The sequence below is a fragment of the Polypterus senegalus genome, chromosome 10 (genome assembly GCF_016835505.1).
Source record: "Polypterus senegalus isolate Bchr_013 chromosome 10, ASM1683550v1, whole genome shotgun sequence".
In the NCBI taxonomy this organism is placed as follows: Eukaryota; Metazoa; Chordata; class Cladistia; order Polypteriformes; family Polypteridae; genus Polypterus; species Polypterus senegalus.
The window spans coordinates 87,809,284-87,830,094 of NC_053163.1; the positions used below are offsets into that span (position 1 = coordinate 87,809,284).

Consider the following 20,811-nt stretch of genomic DNA (forward strand, 5'->3'; position numbering starts at 1 on the left):
CAATGAATATGTATTTCCTTTTTAAATTCTCATCACTAACAAATAGCATGAATTTTGTGTCTCTTCATCCCTACAGATTTTCATAACAATTTTTTTTTTTAATTACCTATCTTCCCAACAAACCTTTCTCCTTACCTTAAGAAACATGCTGACAGTTTTCAGTTCTTCAGACCATCCTTTACACAGACCAACAATCCCAGAAACCGAGATTAAAAGAGCCAGGGTAATCAGGACCTGCAATGACACCACAGTCAGTTTTGCTGCCCACTGCCCATTTATAATACAGTATTTTATTGTGAGATTACCCTAAGTATCTTTAGCTTGAACTTACCTTGTGCATGCAGTGCATAACCAGAGGTTCTTTTAGCAGAACAAGAAGTACTGCAAAAATCTACAAAAATGAAAAAGAAATAAAACCATTGCTCGCATCTATCTTTTCCAATTTCCAAAATGCAGAATTACTTAGATTCTACGCGCAGATCAGATTTTACCTATGGTTTTAAAAGAATACTCCACCAAAAATGATATTATTTTCATATGTTACTTACACTGTGCACTTTGTAGTGATGGCTGAGAAAAGTTTTAATCTTTTGTTTCATGCAGAGTGAAAAGGAAGAAATTTATGACATAAAAGAACGTTATGGTAGCCACTGATGTACAACAGTTAACAATGTGATAAATCTCATTGGAAGTAAAAAAAATAAAAAATCTCTTGTTTCTCTCATCGCATAATCCACATGTCTGCTATCCAGTTGTTTGGAGAAAATGTGCAAAGCAAATACTTTTTTGCTAAAATGTTGTTAAAAATAAGCCATAATGCAAAACTAAGAAGGTAGAAGTCAATATTAACATTCATCCATCAATTCTCCAACCCGCTATATCCTAACTACAGGGTCACAGGGGTCTGCTGGAGCCAATCCTAGCCAACACAGGGTGCAAGGCAGGAAACAAACCCTAGGCAGGGTGCCAGCCCACTGCAGTAAGAAGGTATTGTTAAAAGAAAATGATTTTACTAATACATGAATTTCTTAAACATAACATAAAATGAGCAGTAATTTTTTAGAGATAAATAATAACCAACAATTATTAAAATGCAGAATAACAACAAATGCTCCTCACTACTCACTTGGCTTATTAAATACGATTTTTTAAATTAAACATAAATGTATTATGCATTTTTAAAAATAAATCAAAAGTAATTTTTAAAATGCAGAATTAATTGCTGTAAACAATTTTGTATAACTTAATCACAGAAGCTACTTCTTTTTGAGATAGCATTGTTTAATATAACTGGAAAATCATTTTTCTCCACATATAACAATCAAGTTGACAGAAAAGACATGGAAAGCTGGCCAGTCCTGACATCTGTGTGGCTTTAAAAAGTGCAGCAGTGGAGTGTCTGAAGATGGCGTAAAATTTCCTCCATGTAACCATCATGCTAAAACCGTAACGTTTTTCAGGGTAGTGTGGCGTGTCACCTTCTTTTTATTTTTTCTTGCTGGGTCATTGTGAGCAGCTCATTCCCTTTCTCACTACAGGTAAGTACTATACCTTTAGTATATAGGAAACTAATCTAAAAGGTGGTCTTTGAGAAAACTAGCAAGAGTTGTGGGATTCATTTAACATATTGTAGCAACCCAGTACTTGATTTGGGAAGATAGTGTAACAAAACAAGGAGTCTTTTGCAGAATGAGATTTATTTAATAAGTGTAAATAGATCACAGTATAAGGCAATAATAAAAGGAACTGAACTGAGTTCTATTTACACATAACCATAACCCTCTCACTCTTCTGGTTGTGAGAGACAACCTAGCAACTGAAGTACATTCAGAACTTTCTATCTGTTTCATACTGTAGCTTGCTCCTTTACTTATGGTCTTCTACCTGGTGCCTGGCCCAAGGTCTTACCTCCAGCACCTCTGTTCCACTTTTAAACTCACCATAGTTTCCATGATCCCTCCTCTCTTTTCTCTGCAGACATAAGTCATATGAACTGCATGCTATTTCAGTCCAACTGGTGTGATCATCACCGCACCCAAAGTCTGGCCCTTCCTTTTTACACAGTGCCACCCCTTTGTTCCTCTCAGTATCATTCTTGACACCTGACAAGCAGCTCTCTATGGTGGTATCTGCCTCCCTTGCCAGATCCAGTTGTCTCACAACAGCCACACTTCATCCTGACTGAGATGCTACAGTATTTTGAATATTGATAAAGCAGTCCAGTTTAAAAAGATACGTTTAAAAGCCCTTCTGTAGTTTGATTTTTATTGATTTGAGTATTTGTCTGCTATTTTATAAATATTTTCATGAATTTTGTGGCCCTACTGGAAGTTTACTGAGCCCCTCCCCTTAGAGAACCTCTAAACTACAGTGTGCTTTAATTTACTTAAACATTCCAAAAGGTGGTAGTGTGGTGCACCAAATGAGCCTTTCTGCCCCCTACCAGAGATCCACTTGTTTATGACACCTGTAACTACAGCTATGGAATTCCATTTCACCTAAATTTGATAAAATATTTACTTTACTGAAAAATATTATCCAATGATTTATTCTCTGTACTTATAATATTTTTATTGCACTAATATATTGTATTGATGATTATTTGTGTTCTGTTCTGTGTATTGTGTTGTATTTACCCCCTTTTTTCACACCCCTGCCTTTTCTAAGGTTTCTTCCAAGTTTTTTCTTGTCTTCTTAGAGAGTCAAGGCTGGGGGCTGTAAAAAGGCAAGGCCTGTTAAAGCCCATTGCAGCACTCCTTGTGTGATTTTGGGCTATAAAAACAAAAATTGTATTGTATTGTATATAAAAAGAAAAAGCTATGATTAGGAAAATTCCATTGCCACACTGGATGTTACAAGACCAGAGTTTGAGTCAATGAACAACGTACTAAATTTACACACATACTGTCAAATATAGATTTCATGTAAACTACCAACAAGTGAGCATTCGCAGATTTTACTCAGAACGATTTTATTTATAATGCCAGAGTTTGGTACTCATTAATAGACATCCACAGTAGCATAAGGTACATAAACAGGAACCTGCCTTGGATGGGGAGACTGACCACAGCTCAGCACAGTCCTCACACACCTTTGTGTGGTTTTTTATGCTAACCAATTACTTAATTAGAAGTAACACCTTTCGGACAACAGAAGTTATTCACTTTTATGGTTTTTTTTTGTTTTTTATTTCACCTTATACAATTTCCCATTCCCCCAGGGCCCAGCAGAGTAGGATCTCTTTTGGCAGTGATGGGGATTCGAACCAGCAACCTTCGGGATACCAGCGCAGATCCTTAGCCTCAGAGCCATCACTCCACCCGTTTGTTTATGTTCTCAGCCTGTCATGTCAAATCATTCTTATGCTGTACATTTTTCCTTTTCAAACACATAATCCTGATGATTTGTGGAACAGAGAAAATGTGTAATTCTCAGTCCTTGCCTTTTTTTCTGTATTTTTCTGTATCAAATTTTATTAAAACACATACTTCATGATGAATACACTGAGGTGCAAATGGGACCAGGACAGATGGTGGTCTGAATCATCTCAGTGTTAATTGGTAGCTGGTTAAAAAAGTATAACTAGAACTATTCATTATCTAACCCGCTGTATCCTAACTACAGAGTCACAGGGTCTGCTGGAGCCAATCCCAGCCAACACAGGGCATGAAGCAGGAAACAAGCCCCGGGCAGGGATCCAGCCCACCGCAAGGCACACACACACACACACCCCCACACACCAAGCACACACTAGGGACAATTTAGGATCGCCAATGCAGCTAACTGGCATGTCTTTGGACTGTGGGAGGAAATCCACTCAGACACGGGGAGAACATGAAAACTCCACGCAGGGAGGACCCGGGAAATGAACCCAGGTCTCCTAACTGCGAGGCAGCAGCACTACCCACTGAGCCTCCATGCCGCCCGGGTAGATATATTTTACAACAAAAATATTAAAAAAAATGATTAATAGGATAGTTCATCATGGGAACATATCAAACCACTTAATGTTAATAATAAAAGAATCAATAAAGAAAAACAAACTGCTTAATGTCATATTATTTAAAGTCAGTCTGTATTGTAAGGGATGCAAGAACACTGAAAAGAAGATCAAGCCTGAAGCATCCAAATAGACATAATATTCAAAATTAAAGCGGAAAGTCTCCAGAGTTGATCTAGCCAGGAATTAAGTGGATCAAGTGTCCTGCCAATGCATTTCAGAATTTATAATGTACCGTCTTCAGAGCAAATTGCTCAATCTAACTTCCAATATAATACAAAGCATCCCATCTGGAGTGAAACAAACAGACATCAGCTGTATGTTGCAAGTATCATTTCAACGCAGATGTCAGTAAACACAGAGTTACAGTACAAAACAAACAACACAGAGAATGATGTGACAAAGCACCCTGTTGGAGGATTCTTTGTCACGACAACCTCTGTATTGCTTGTTTCTGAGTGAAACAACTCTGCCTACAAGCTCTCCCCTTCAGTTTGGATGCTTAACGTTTCCTCATCTTCCAGCATGGGCTGGCATTATGTAACAAGATTATTGACAATTTCTCATGTTTTCGTCATGCTTTTATTCATTATTATATAAAGTGATTTATTATGTGAACTATCCTGATAATTTCTTATTTTTTATATGTTTGTTGTAAAATGCATCAGGTCTTCTTCTGATTACACTGATTAACTCCAGAGGTGTAGCTGTCTTTTTAAATAGGTTTTTAATTATTTGAGAGTATTTTTGTTTATTTTGAATTGGTTAAGAAAACAAGGGGCAATTAAAAACATTGAATGCAAATGTTTAAGAGTTAAAGAGGCAATTAAGGGTTATGATTTTTAACAAGTGAGTTAATTAAAATGCAATAATTGTTTCAACAGCAATAATTTGTTTCTAAATAAGAAATTGGGCTAGAAGAAAAATCTGCCTTTGCTGAGGCCTTCCAGGACTGAGCCTGAGCATCCTTCTGTATTCTTGGTTTTGCTTGTTTTTGTTTGCTGATGTAATGCTATGGTTTGAGTTTGCAAGAAAAATATCAAAGTCTTACAATTACAATTAGAAGGTTTTCTTCGCATGTCCCTTACTTACAGTTTACAGTCATGTCAGCTGGATTAAATCTTGGCAATATTTGCAGAACAAACCCATGCAGACACAAGAGGAATATGCAGATTCTACATAGACAATGACTGAAGATTGAACCCAAGCTTTTGATGACAAGAGGGACAGCAATAACTACAATGCAGTTGCTCTTCTCTAATACTGTATGTCAGTTAAACAGTAATATTTTTTACATTCTCTTAAACCAGTCAGAATGAGATGAGTTTAAAAGGTGTCAGATATATCAAAGGGGACATTTGATAAAGTGTATGCGTGGTAAGGTTCCCAGTTAAGGAAAACACATAAGATAATTACTCACCAGTAATAAGAAGGCATAGATGACCAACACTAAAGATATAATCAGAGCGACCATGAACCAGTTGATCCAGTGATTAACCACCTGGAATGCCTTCCTATTAAAAAACAACATTATGGTAGAGTACTTACACAGTATATAAATACATAGATTGAACAATAACTTGTACCTTTTCATTTTTGATAGAAAAAGTGTGAAGTCTAGTTTTTGGTATGATTTAATTGTACATGTTCTAAATATAATAGGATTTGCTTACACTTCATTGTTTTTAACTTTTTATAATGGATGATTAATGTCAACTTTAGATTAGGTACTGCAAAAAGATCTGCAATTGATGAATAAATGATTTGTATAGATGCAAAGAAGCACAGTGTAATCTTTTGTAATGGGGAGTAACAATGACTTACAAATGAAAGAAATTATAAATGGCACCAATAAATGAAGAACCATTTAATGACTTTTAAAAATACATGAACTAATAATCTGTTAAAAGTGTAAGTCAGAGGTAGGGGGTTGAAGGACTCTCTTATTACTGACTGGCGTCTAAGGTTAAAGAGCATCCAAGGGGGCAAGCTTGCATGTGTCTCGGACAGGGTCTTCACAAAGAATGAAGAAAAATGCTAAAAACTTTCTACCAACATTCTTAACTATCCCTCTGTTAACCTGCAGACTACAGACTGTTCACAGTGGCCACTTTCTTCTTTATCCAAGATGGAGAGTAATGGTATTATGTTTATATTTTACTTGCATGTGGTTTGAAGTTTGCAAACCTGCCTCATGAAAAACATTTCTGTTTTATTTCCATGTAGTATTATACTACTCAGAATGTGTGTCTCTTCACAATTTTCCCTGAAACTCTTTGCACACTCAGCACTAGCACTAAGAGCACTAACATCCTCAACACTCACATTGAGTGCCTTCTGCTCTTACATTAGAATTATCTCTATCTTTGAATATTTGGACTCATTCAGTCTGCCTATTTCTCAATAGGCAATACTGCGAGGAACCTTATCTCTGATATTATTTCTGCTGTGAACTTATACTTCCACAAAACCAAACTTCATAGCAATACTAAGAGAACCTCACAGAAGCCATCCCAGACTTTAGAATCTGCCAGTGTTTTTTCCTTTTCTCATAACTTCAACCATATATCACTGCATCTGGATGCATGTGCTATTAAAGAATTCTGCAGATGCAATATAGAAGATTCAAGAAAAATAAAACTTGGAGGTCAGGCTCTTGTTGTTATTATTATGAGTTCAAATAACTCAGTGACACACTATTTGGAAAGGAGTAACACTTTACTTGAAGTGTCATAAACCTGCCATATAGAAGCTTTTTTTTTTTCTTGTCCTCTAACTGCAACTACTGGATCCTGTATATATATTAGTTCAAAGAATCATCATTAGCTTTCAGGTTTAAAGACCAAATCCTCAATAACTATTTGATATTTAGCATTACAAGACCAAAGAAGATCTCCTGAATATGTACTGTATCTTTAGTGACCATACTTCAAATAAAGAAATAGTCCCATAATGCCTATAGTGAGAACTTAGAGCAAGAACAGAAAACGGCAAACAAAACACTGGTATGCTTTCACATAAAACATCAAATTTGTGTTGTTGTCATCACGTTTTTCTCATTTATGTTTATTTTTTATTTTTTTTTCTTATTAATGATGTTTTCTGCAGGAGCTATAGTTGCCATGCTTTGAACACTGCTACTGCATGTGTGCATGCACAGTCAGTGCATGACGTGGCTTTTTATATTTTATATACATTTATTTTTATATATATTTATATATATATATATTTTTTTATATTTTAAATTGTAAAATAGCGGTGCCTTCTTGTCTAAGTTTTGCTTTAACCAAAGGAAGTTAAACCTCCACTTTTGAAGCTTTCAAAATAAAATACTTTTGATTTTGAACTAGTCGATATTTAATTTTTAATATCATTTCATTTTCAGTTTTGTTATTTATTTTTTAGTAAATGTTGGTTGTGGCCCTTAGAATGATTTATGGTCACATGTCTGCATGACATTTTGCATAGCCACACTGTTCTAAAATAAACATTAATCTAACCGTTTTTATTAGATGCATCAATTAGTATGGTAAAGACAATAGTTCATACCACCAAAATTGTCACTGACTGGGTGACTGGTGAGTTACTAGCACGGTAAATAGCCTTCATCTTCAGGTACAAACAGAGTCTGACAAATGTTGCAATCCAGAAGGTCATGAGTGTACATTCAACACTTAATGTATTACTTAATTTTAGATCAATGTTGTTTTCATGATGTACATATTCCTGTCTTTTTTAAGGCTTATACCACTTTCATCTTGGAAAGCTTGATGGATCTATCAGGAGAACACAGCTTAGAAGGAGGCTCTTTAGCGATTTGGAGGTGTTTAAGAGTGACTTTCGTTAAGGATGCTGTTCACCTAAGTACTGCAAAGCAGCATGTGTCTTTGATACATAAAATTACAAGGAAAAATCAAATACTGTACAACACTGCAGGTATCAGAACATGAAGGAAAGAGAATACCTTTGACGAACAAGTAGACAAAAATCAGTTTTACTGAATGTTAAAATCTGACAGGGATACTTAAAAGATATGAAGGCAACAGGTGGAGATGAGAGGAAAAAAAAACTAGACTGGAGGATTTTAAAGAGACAAGAATGCATAGTGGTACAACAAGCTGGATTTTTAAATTCCTTTTTGCCTATTCCACTTTGTGTGTGCAGCCTGTTATAATTTTATTTTGTCTGGTCACTTTAATGTTTTTCTTTATTTTATCATTTTCCCTGTTTTTTTGCTCATTGATTGTCTTTATTTGTATTTGTTTATTTTCCATAAGTTTTCACTCACCTGAGAGTCATAATTAAAACTCCAGAATGCCACCGGAAATTGCGAGGTCATTACCTGTTAAAGGTGCTGTGACTCTTAAGGTCTGTAGGTTTTTGACTATTTTTGCTTTTTAATTTCTCTGATTTTTTACTTAAACCTCTCTGTTTAAGATTTCAAATTTAGGATTTGTTGAAAATTGACTTTTAAGTTAATTCTGTTTGTGATTTTGTTTATTTCAGTTTGTTATTTCTTTTTCTTTCTAAAGGTTACTTTTTTAAATTTATGATTGCTTCATTTTTGGACTTTTCATTATTGAATAAATAATTTATTTACAAACTGGATACATTTAACAATGGTGTGTTTTTTTGTGGTTATAGCCTTTATGTAAAGTTGCTCAGGAACAGATAAAGATGGGTGGGACCATTGAAAAAAAAAAAACATGTGAAAGGACTTGAATGAATGAATGAATGTAAACATATGCAGTTCTTTATAAAAGATTTGTAAAAAAAAATCTTAATAATTGAAAAATATTGCAAATACTATGCTCTCCTATAGCACCATAGATTTATTCTATTCGGATTTAATTTAATTTTGTTCTCAGAGTTATTAGATTTTATCACTAAGATGGGGATGTCATCACCTCAGCATATTGAAGATTACATTTTCATACCAAAAGAAAGGTACAGAAAGTGGTGATTGGAGTGGATTTCAATGGACATGTTGGTGAAGGGAACAGAGAAGACGAGGAGGTGATGGGTAGGTATGGTGTCAAGGAGAGGTATGAGGAAGGACAGATGATAGTGGATTTTGCAAAAAGGATGGGCAAGGCTGTGGTGAATACATATTTTAAGAAGAGTGAGGAACATATGGTGACGTACAAGAGTCAAGGAAGATGCACACAGATAGAATATATCCTATGAAGAAGAGTCAATCTGAAGGAGATTAAAAACTGAAAAGTGGTGGCAGAGGAAAGTGTAGTTAGACAGCATAGGATGGTGGTCTGTAGGATGACGTTGGAGATCAAGAACAGCAGAAGAGTGAGAGCAGAGCCAAGGATCAAATGGTGGAAGTTGAAAAAGGAAAACTGCAAGGTTGAGTTTAGGGAGGAGGTAAAACATGCACTGGGTAGCAGTGAAGAGTTGCCAGATAGCTAGGCAACTACAGCAGAAGTAGTAAAGGTGACAGCAAGAAGGGTGGTTGGCGTGACATCTAGAAAAGAGGAAGGAGGAAAAGGAAACATGGTGGTGGAATGGGGAAGTACAGGAGACTATACAGAGGAAGAGGATGACAAAGAACAAGTGGGATAGTCAGAGAGATGCAGAAAGTAGACAAGAGTACAAAAAGATAAGGCGCATGATGAAGAGAGAGGTGGCAAAGGCTAAAGAAAAGGTGTGTGATGAGTTGTATGATAGGTTGGACACTAAGGAGGGAGAAAAGGACCTGTACTGATCAGCTAGACATATGGATAGAGCAGGGAAAGATGTGCAGCAGGTTAGGGTCATAAAAAATAAAGATGGAAATGTACTCACAAGTGAGGAGAGTGTGTTGAGCAGATGGAAAGAGTACTTTGAGAGGCTGATGAATGAAGAGAACGAGAGAGAGAAGAGGTTGGATGATGTGGAGATAGTGAATCAGAAGTGCAACAGATTACCAAGGAGGAAGTTAGGACAGCTATGAAGAGGATGAAGAATGGAAAAGCCATTGGTCCAGATGACATACCTGTGGAAGCATGGAGGTGTTTAGGAGAGATGGCAGTAGAATTTTTAACCAGATTGTTTAATGGAATCTTGGAAAAGTGAGAGGATGCCTGAGGAGTGGAGAAGAAGTGTAATGGTGCTGATTTTTAAGAATAAGGGGGATGTGCAGAGCTTTAGTAACTACAGGGGGATAAAATTGGTGAGCCATAGCATGAAGTTATGTGAAAGAGTAGTGGAAGCTAGGTTAAGAAGGGAGGTGATGATTAGTGAGCAGCAGTATGGTTTCATGCCAAGAAAGAGCACCACAGATGCAGTGTTTGCTCTGAGGGTGTTGATGGAGAAGTATGGAGAAGGCCAGAAGGAGTTGCATTGTGTCTTTGTGGACCTGGAGAAAGCATATGACAGGGTGCATCGAGAGGAGCTATGGTATTGTATGAGGAAGTCAGGAGTGGCAGAGAAGTACGTAAGAGTTGTACAGGATATGTACGAGGGAAGTGTGACAGTGGTGAGGTCTGCGGTAGGAGTGACGGATGCATTCAACGTGGAGGTGGGATTATATCAGGGATCAGCTTTGAGCCCTTTCTTATTTGCAATGGTGATGGACATGTTGGCAGACGAGGAGATGAATGAAGGTCAGTATGAACAAGACAGAATACATGTGTGTAAATGTGAGGGAGGTCAGTGGAATGGTGAGGATGCAGGGAGTAAAGTTAGTGAAGGTGGATGTGTTTAAATACTTGGGATCAACAGTACAGAGTAATGGGGATTGTGGAAGAGAGGTGAAAAAGAGAGTGCAGGCAGGGTGGAATGGATGGAGAACAATGTCAGGAGTAATTTGTGACAGATGGTTATCAGCAAGACTGAAAAACAATTTCTACAGGACACTAGTGAGACCAGTTATGTTATACGGGTTTGGAGAGGATGGCACTGACCAGAAAGCAGGACACAGAGCTGGAGGTAGCAGAGTTAAAAATGTTAAGATTTGCACTGGGTGTGAGTTAAGATTTACACTGGGTGTGATGAGGATGGACAGGATTAGGAACAAGTACATTAGAGGGTCGCTCAGGTTGGACAGTTGGGAGACAAAGTCAGAGAGCCGAGATTGCGTTGGTTTGGACACGTGCAGAGGAGAGATGCTGGGTATATTGGGAAAAGGATGCTAAAGATAGAGCTGCCAGGAAAGAGTAAAAGAGGAAGGTCTAAGAGAAGGTTTATGGATGTGGTGAGAGAGGACATACAGGTTATGGGTGTAACAGAGCAAGATGTAGAGGACAGGAAGATATGGAACAAGAAGATCCACTGCTAATGGGAGCAGCCAAAAGAAGAAGAAGACATTTTCATACCAAAACCACCATTTTGTAGGGGTGAAAGCTTGTTGTTTATATCAAAGGCTCCCACACATCATCGAAAGTCACATGGATAGTCATTGATATATGTGATGTTGTTATGCCTGGGCTTTAACAGATGGTGGCACTAATCTGTCATTGTTCAAGCCTTGGATTAAAACAAAACAACAACAACAACAGTAATAATATTTTGGGAAAGTATCTTTAGACTAGGGATTCAAGTTTCCCTTTTGACTTTGTGTTTTGGTTTGGCTTCTGGCTTTTGTGATTAATTTCCTCAAGTTTATTTTGTTTTTAACCTTGCCCCTTCTCCTTACTTTTATTTTTAGATAGCCCATCTTATGTATTTCTCAACTGCTATACAAATCTGGTTATGTTTTGATTATTTTCAACAGTGATCAAAACAGAAATATATAATTATTAAATTTCATTTTAATTACATCAAATTAACATTCTAGCAAAATGTCTGTGAAATTAAATTCCAATGATGAAGCTAAACTCTGATTTTATAAAGAGAGATGTACTTTAATTGCAGGGAAATATCTGTTTATAATCCACCATAAACCAATCAGACCTTTTTTACTTACTGATGTCATCTTAATTCCTAATTTCTTTCTCTTCTACAGGTATGCATGTTTAATACTGTGAATGCCAAATATGATAAACACTAAAGTGCTTTGCAAGCAATAGTTCAAAAAGTACTAACACAGTCGTGATGGTCGATGTGACACAGCCCACCTTGCAGTAGTTTCTCTTCCCAGAAAAAAATGTCAATATCACCAATATGCTTAGTAATGGCATACAGCTAAAAAGATATATTTACTCACCAATTTAAATCATCTCGGTCATTGAAAGCTGCCCCACACATATACATCCATGCAAGGATCAGCAGAAAAACAGCAAACAAGTAGGTGAACAAACAACAAGAGCACTGTTGAAGAGTAAGAGAGAATGGTCAAGTCAAACAAATAAACCTTTTAAAGTCTACAATAACATGCAACTGTATCTTAAGGTCATTAGAAAACATGTGTCCTATTATATAGAAAATGCACTCTTTTTGCTTAAAAGTACAAGTACAAAAGCTCTTCCTTTCAGCACATCCAACCTTACCCAACATATATGACTTCTGTATTAAGACAAGAAAAGCAACAAACTACAAACACAGAAAAAGGCAAAAAGAAAGTTAACACTGGCTTTGATTTATTGTTCCTCATCTAAACTGTGTCTGACTGTTACTCTTAGTGTCCTATTACAGTCTTCCCTACTGCAGAGACAAAATGGACCTTGCATGTAGTGCATAATCAGGGAGGGGGAACAAAGCTCCATGGTGAATGGATCAAGGCAAAATATTGTTAAACACTCTTGGGCTTTGACAAAGACCTCTTGTTCTGGTTCTCACTGAAACTGCCATTACATCTGCAGTTAGAGCCTAAAGCAGAGCGCTTGTGAAACCTGAGTGAAGAAAGGAGACACAAAGATGATAGGCAGGGCAGTAAGAAAAGACTGTAAAATTTACCAGCTCATGAAAAGTAAATTACTTTTTTCAAGTGGGTAAATTGCTGATGAAGGACAGGGCAGAGACTCAGAAAGTAAAACAAAAGCTAGGGTATGTCTGTCTCCAAACAGTGGAGAAAAGGCCGTACATGTTTCAGGTAACAGAAATAAAAGATTAAATCTCAGTGCAGTTTTGGGTTGAGGGGTCAAAAAAACTCTTTAAACTCTTTACCTGCTCGATGATGCCATTTTAAATTGATTTAGCCTAAAGTCAATTTCCTTTTAACATTAAAAAATGTAAGCAAAATCATGTTTATTATTCTTCTAATATGCTGAAAACATCCATATGGTTAATGGATAATGGTATTCAAGAAACTGTAAATAATGTATAGTAAAATTAATGTTTGTTCCACATTATAAGAATAGATTTTGGAAAGAAACCTATAATTGACCATTTATCATCTAGGATCAAAGCTTGAAATGGAATAAACATTCAAGCTTGCCTTGTCCCATCTGCTCTGACCAATGTATACCTTTGTTTTGCTCACATCTTTGTAAATGCAGGTAAACCATATGACATTGTGGCTAGACTTTAAATTGTGAACCTTAAGGTGATCCTAACAATGATCCACAGAAAACCACTTAACCTGTCAGGGCTGCAATTGTCAAACATTCAATAATAAGCCTATAAAGCACCTTGGAATACCACTCCCTAGTTTTTTTTTAATAGTTTAGTACTGAACATTAGCATTTTTCAAATAATCTATGCTACTGGGCTTCTAGGCGGCTTACTAAAATGCTAATTTAAGGGATGTATATGACTGCTAACTATACAGATGTAATGTACTCTAGGACAGCATTCCTGATTTCACATAAAGACATACTGATTGATTCTAACATATTTCATAACATGTGTAGTCCTCAGATGCTCTTTTGAACTTTTGGGCAGGAGCTGATGTCATCAGATGGTGGACAATGTTCCTCTGGTGTTCTTACAATTAACTGTAATTCCCTCCGGTGGGCAAGTTGGTCATGGTGGCCACATCACTGCCCATCTTCTCTTTGTCTTCAGCTCCTGTTCTCCTTTTGTGCCATAACCAACAAGAAACTTATTCTGCTGCTTCTTTCAGAATAAGATCTGCTGTGTTCCTCTTATTTCCTGATTATCCCAAGACAATAAGCATATTCCTTGTTGCTTGTGCTGTGAATTCCCTACATCCAAAATCCACTGATAATAACCAAACCTGCCAACCATTGTCCCAAATTTCCTGGACCATTTCCTGGTACTTTTTGAAATTCTTTTCTTGGTCTTCATCACAGCCTTCCTCACATGGTAAAATTAATTCAATCAAGATAATGTTCCTTGTGTCTTCTGACCAGATGACCACATTTCGCCTTAGGGATTTTTAAATGAGTGGCCAGGTCCTCCCTTATCTCCTACCATTACACTTTCTTAAAGATTTTGCTCTTGATCTTTTTTGAGGCAGGTGCTCTCTCCCCCATTCTGGGAAACTGGATGAATGGTGCTACCCTCCCCTGGTTTTGGTCTTCTTTGTTATTTCCTGATCCAAGATATTTGTTAGAGGACAAAGCACCTGTACCTCCTTTTGGGGAGTGCAGTGTTTAAGCCTGACAAGATGTGGACCATTATGCTGTTCTTTCCACAATGTTTACACAGTGGGTGTTCTCTCAACCCTTCAATACAACTTTGCTGATGATGATAGAATGTCATAAACAGACTGGACCAGAAAAGAAATCCAGAAGGGTTCTAGCTTCCCATAATTCAGCCCCTGAGACTTTCCTCTTTGGAAGGTCCCATTTTGTCCAGGCCCTCTAGAATGCCAGATCAACTACTTTTGCCCACTTACCTTTCTACCGTATATACTCACGGATTAGTTCTCCTATGGATAAGTCGGGACTTGATTTTTCCATATAATTTCTGGTATTTTACAATGTCGGTTGTATAAGTCAATTGCGGAAAACTCACGCTATTGGTCCAAGAGATTATGATATGCTAACGCCCACCTGAGAGAGTAACCACAGAGCACACTGCCTTTTTTTCCATGTATTGTGCCTATATGACCACACAGTAACACCCGAACTATTTCAAAGCAACGTTTGCACTGATTTGTGTTTTTTGCATCTCACACCCTCATATACCTTTATCGTAAGAACATCCCTTATCTATGATGGAGCGCTCGATCAGAAGAAAATATGAAGTTGGTTTTAAATTAAAAATCATTGAAGTAGCGAAAGAAATTGGTAACTGCGCTGCTGCAACAAAATTCAATGTATCTGAGAAACTGATGTGAGATTGGAGAAGGCAAGAAGATGTAAAAAAAAAATAAAATAAGTGTCGCATTTTTGAACGGGCGTATAAGTCGGGGTTTGATTTTATGATAAATTTTTTGGGTTTCAAGACCCAACTTATACATAAGTATATATGGTAATTCTAACACTGATTCTAACAATCTCAATTTGTATCTTCTATCTCCTCTCTCCTGTGTCTGCGTTTTCAGAATCCTGGAAGTGGGTGGTTCCAAGTCTTTGTCTTCCAGTGCATGAGATCCCAACATTGTCCTTCAACTTCATTCTACTTTCTGTTTCAGACACTACTCACTTACACCCTGATCTAGTTGTTACTTTTGCCCTTCTGACCTGCTCATCACTGGAGTCTCTGAATATAATTGCCACCTTGCACTATGACACCTTGAACTCTTCCATAGCAGAAAAGAGTGGGAGCTGGAGCTGACCTAATCTGATGTGGAGACTTACTGATTGGAAAATCCAAGGGATTTTGAATTACTACTTACCCATCCACCTTTCTTCTTGCCATCATTGTTCTGGCAGCTGAAGATTGCAAAGACACATCTATTGCACAGCTTGAACTTCATCTCTCACTTTGTGGTTTTGACTGCAGAAATCAAGAACGGGTTAAAATCTATCTGTTCACCTGCAGAAGAAATGTAATTTACATTAACTAAACTTTCTAATTCCAATATGTATATCATTACTTCGAAAAGGTACTTGAAGCAACAGATTATGTTTCAGGCAAGTATAGACATCCCACTCTCCCTCCCCAAAAAAGGCATTCCAGCTAAAATGCTTCTGGCAGTAAGGTGGGTGTGGGTGTGCCTCCTCTGCGCTCCAGTGCAGGTAATGGATGAGTGAGTACTGTCCCCTGATGACAGAAAAAAGATCAGGTAAAAATATTTTACAACAGATTTAGGAAGATCTTTTAACTGTAGTTAAATTTTCTTCAACAATGTTTTTTTGGCAGATTGTAATTCAAGTAAAAACTTATTTAATTTAAATCTGGAACACAATAGAAATTAGGCTCACAACTGTTAGAAGCAGAGCACTGGAATTTTATACATTTCAATGTAATCAAAAGTGGTCATTTCAGTTGTTTACTATATTTATATATTATAGTTATGCTTATTATATTTGCAGTTATGTTTCCCTTTCATTTAAATGTTTGAAAAGTAAATAACCAGACACATTTGCAGTTTCGTGAAAGTGTTCCTTGCTTCTCTAAAAATAATTTTTACTAATGACTTTGCACAAAAAAGATGCAGATTATTGATGCATGGATAGAAAATAAATATGAGGTGGCAGTCTATCGTTAAATGATTGAGGAAATAAAGATAGCTTTGAATACATTTCAGAAACTCAATAAAACAAAAGAATGTGTCGAGATAAAGTGTATGTCTAACAAAATTAAACATCAAGATATAATTCCTAATGGATTTTAGTCTATTTTGAGATGTCTTCCAAACACTACTTACTTTTACGTAAGCTTTTAAAAGTCAGGAATGCACTGGTGTGCTGTCCAAGGTTGGCCTGCTGAGTTGCTCCAGGCCTGTAATTGAATCAAACATTTCAGAAAATGAATGGACAGAGAGATGTGCAGGAGTTGAACTTCATTTTCATATAGCAGACATTCATTTTGGAGTATATTGAAAAGAACTGTCATTCAATTTCAGATATGGTAAAAGCCTTCCAAGCTATTAAAATATTACTTTCTGTATATTATAAAATATCACAAATGCATTGAAATAACTTAAAATGAACAAAATATTGTTGAAAAATGGGGCATTATTACAGGACAGTATTTCATAGGTTTTTGCAGTGCATTTGAGACTTACAGTAGCATTTTGCAATGTATAGCACTTTATTTTGATACTTTGATACTTTGGGTTGACATCCCAATACAAGTAGCAGACTCATCTTGGCTGTGTTGATAATTCTTTGTGTTATTTAATTCTGATATTTTTGCATATCTAATAGAGTTAGCATATATTCATACATTTAAGTAAATCATAATACAAAATAATTCATGTGCAAAATGAAGACTTTCATTTTGAATATATATATATAAACTTGCTGAGGTGTCATATGTTGCTTTTAGGAACTTTGCCCATCAGATGTAATTAAATAAAATAAATATTGATGCCTTCCTTATTTTAGGCAAATGAAGTACCATTCTTTATGCGCTCATAATGACAAGCCCCCAGAGTATCATTCCTATATCATCCTAGACCAAAACTACACATCTCAAACACATAACTTTATGGGGTACATTTGAAAGAAATTGATTTCAAATTATTTAAAAATTCTGTTAACTTAGTTTAAAAAATTTCCAGATACTTCATGCTCTGAAATAACATAAAAAGAACCATTTTTCAAAAACATTGCCCTAAAATTTTCCAAGCCATCAAAAAATGAACATTTGACAAATTAAACAAACCCATACAGTCCGCCAGGTTCTTTTGCTAAGCTAAAAGCTAAGTTGTTCCAGTAGTTTTTTCCACATTACAACAACTCTTTGAGTAAAGAAGTGCTTCCTGGTTTCAACCCTAAATGCATTTCACCTTAATTTTGAATGGTGCCCTCAAGTATGTGATTCACAGTTAAAGTGTTTTACATGATCTACTTTATCAATCCCTTTGAGTAGTGTGAAAACTGGGATTTGGCCCCCACGCAGTCTCCTATGCTCGAGACTATTTGAGTCTGTCAAAGTAGGACATGTCTTTAAGTCCTGAGGTGCACCGGGTTGCTCTCCTCTGAACAGCCTTAAGTGCTGCTATGTCTTTTTTGTAGCTTGATGACCAGAACTGCACATAATACTTCAAATTCAGTCTCAGTAGTGGATGATATAGTTTGAGCATAACTTCACTCGATTTATATTCAACCGTTTTTATGATATAATGTAACATTTTATTTGCTTTTTTAACAATGTCTGTGCATTACTTAGGTGATAAAAATGTTGTGTCATCATAAACCCCTACATCCTTTTCAAAATGTGCTCTTTTATGACAGTATCTCCCATCTTGTATTTATTTGATGCTCATTTCGCACACATGTAACACTTTGCACTTTTCTACATTAAACTACATGTTCCAAGTGTTAGCCCAGTTCTGAAGCTTATCCATGTCTTCTTGAATTATGTCTGCTTCTTCCTCAGTGACTGCCATTTCTCCAGTTTTAGGATCATCTGCAAATTTCATATGTTTACTAACTATACTAAAATCAATGTGATTAATATAAATCAGAAAAAGCAACCGTCCAAGGACAGACCCCGAATGTATTCCACCGATGACCTCACTCCATGTGGAGCATTCTCCTCTAATCTGTACTCTTTGTTACCTGCAGGTTAATCAAACACAGATCCAGTTATGTAAGTTACCTCTGATGCCTACAGATTCTACTTTCAGAATTAATCTTTGGTGTGGGACTGAATCAATTGCATTGCTGTTGCCTATACAAAAAATCTTAAAAAGACTGGCAAGATCTTCCTCTCATTAACTAATGCTGGCTGTTACTTAGTATATTATTTTCATACAGGTACTTTTTTAACCTATTTCATTTTCCATAACTTTGCATCAGTAGTAAGATTTGCTGATCAGCAGTTACCAGGATCCACTTTGTCTCCCTTCTTGAAAACTGGAGTCACATTTGCAACTTTTCAGTCCTCTGATACTTTAGTTTTCTCTGATGTACTCACATGGATCCTTTATAGTTTACATGTTCTTCCAGCATAGTAAAGGTTTTTTTGTTCCTAAATGATAAAAGTCCATAGGTTAGGTTAATTGTGTGTTTAAGTGGTTCCCTGACTTGTGCCTGATGCTACTGGGATAGTCTCTGGTCCCCTATGAGCCAGTAGTGGACTAACCAGATTAAGGAAATGAATGAAGGACTGGGCATTATATTATTTGCCAGCAAGAAAATGGATTTGTCATTAAGTTAAATTAGGCAGACCATGGGAAGACAACAGCAGTTGTGCCTTTTAACGAATCCAATGCCTTTCTGCTAGTTATTTTTTCCCAATTCTTTTGAATTACTGATTTGATATTTAATTGCAGTTATTAAGAGAAACCATTTTTTGATCTGTGGCATTTGTATCTGAATTTTTCTTCCCAGGACACACTTACCTATTTTGAAAAGAGATGTAGTGAAACAGGTGGAACAGTAAAAAGAGTAAGTCTCACAGTGGCCTCTGGACCTGTACATAAAAAAATAATATATTAATTCTAATTTTATTTTGAACAATTTACTGTATACATCATTAAAAATATGTTTGTATAAAGAGGATCATTTACAAATGTGAAAATTCTAACAAACTGGAAACAGAGATATTTAAGTAACTTTACTGCAGTCAGAGAAAATCTACTATCTTCAGCTTTAAAGAGCAAAACCTTAGGCAATACATTGTATGTCTATTTTTGAGTTGGTCATTACTTTACAGTGCAACAATGTGGTGGCTTTCTTGACACGCATTACATCATTTCACATTACACTACACCTCATCTTACACAAATCCCATTTAAGTGACCAAAAGGTCACACAGTAGTGGAGTGGAGAGGCTTAAACCTGCCAAGTAGTTTCAGCTCCTCAGTTACTAGTAAATCTGTAGTTGCTTGTTCAATTCCCCTCCTCTTAACAACTCTATTATGTTATCTGTGCCAGAAATATAATAACATGCAGCATGTTGATTTAATTTTTATTTTACTGATTCTGTATTGAGGCAGCATAGTTGCAGAGTGTCCCAAAGTTCTGATGTTTTATTTTATTTTTTTAACATTTTATTAAATTTATTAGAATCACACAACAATCCATACAAGCAAGTCAAGTTTAACAAAACGAATCAACCCCATGAGAAAGAGAGCCAGGCCAGCAAAGAAAAACTTTAAAATATGTAAATAAATAAATGAATAAAAATAAGTAGAATAAAAAAGAGGAGAGAGAATCTGCTTCCTCAATTTAAGTGCTTATTCTAAAATGTTATTGATTAGATCCTGCCAAGTTTTGAAAACGTTTTGCACAGATTCTCTAAATGAGAATTAGATTTTTTCCCATTTTAGATAATATACATAACATCAGTTACCCACTGACTTAAAATAGGAGAGTTAGGATTCTTCCAGTTGAGCAAGATAAGTCTACGTGCCAATACTGAAGTAAAGGCAATCACAGTTTGTTTGTCCTTCTCCACTTTGAGCCCATCTGGAAGTTCACCAAACACAGCTGCTAACGGATTAAGAGGGATTGTGACACCAAAGCTGTCTGAAAGGCATTTAAAGATTTTGGTCCAGAGTGCTGGTCATTTGGTGCAGGCCCAAAACATGCGGCTCAAAGTCCTGATGTTTGAATATCAGCAATAACACAGTAAATGTTCGTTCTATGTCTGTTTGGATTTTCTTCCCTTTACTGCAACTTTTCCTCCCAAATTTTAAATATTTTCACGTTCCCTTAAGTTGCACTGTGTGAATGAGTGTGGATGTTTGTTTGTGAATAGTACAATGGGCTGTTGTCCAATCCAAGGTGGATTCTTCAAGAAGTCCAGTTCTGTCAGAATAGATATTAGACCTTCAAAGCTAAACTGGACTTGAGGATAGATAAGTGGTTAAATTAACTTTTAAGATGGTGTTAATCATAATGAAACAGATTAGAAAATAATATTAATTTGAACAAATCTATAGATTTGGTTTAAAGTCAATTCAGAATAGA

General features: G+C 36.3%; 1 protein-coding gene across 5 annotated transcripts in view; it reads right to left on the reverse strand.

The window, feature by feature from the left end:
* gdpd2 (glycerophosphodiester phosphodiesterase domain containing 2) overlaps positions 1-20,811 on the reverse strand; it is a 135,019-nt gene that overhangs the window by 30,072 nt on the left and 84,136 nt on the right. For 3 of the 5 annotated variants that reach the window (XM_039766124.1, XM_039766120.1, XM_039766121.1), the window contains 7 exons: positions 19,239-19,309; positions 16,593-16,666; positions 15,618-15,757; positions 12,138-12,241; positions 5,421-5,514; positions 332-391; positions 136-234 (listed from right to left, as the gene is read on the reverse strand). In XM_039766124.1, coding sequence (XP_039622058.1) covers positions 136-234; positions 332-391; positions 5,421-5,514; positions 12,138-12,241; positions 15,618-15,698 — 438 coding nt within the window. In that variant the 5' untranslated portion in view covers positions 15,699-15,757; positions 16,593-16,666; positions 19,239-19,309. Of the gene's footprint in view, positions 1-135; positions 235-331; positions 392-5,420; positions 5,515-12,137; positions 12,242-15,617; positions 15,758-15,818; positions 15,986-16,592; positions 16,667-19,238; positions 19,310-20,811 lie in introns of all 5 variants that reach the window. The other 2 variants (XM_039766123.1, XM_039766122.1) reach the window with 2 other exon arrangements.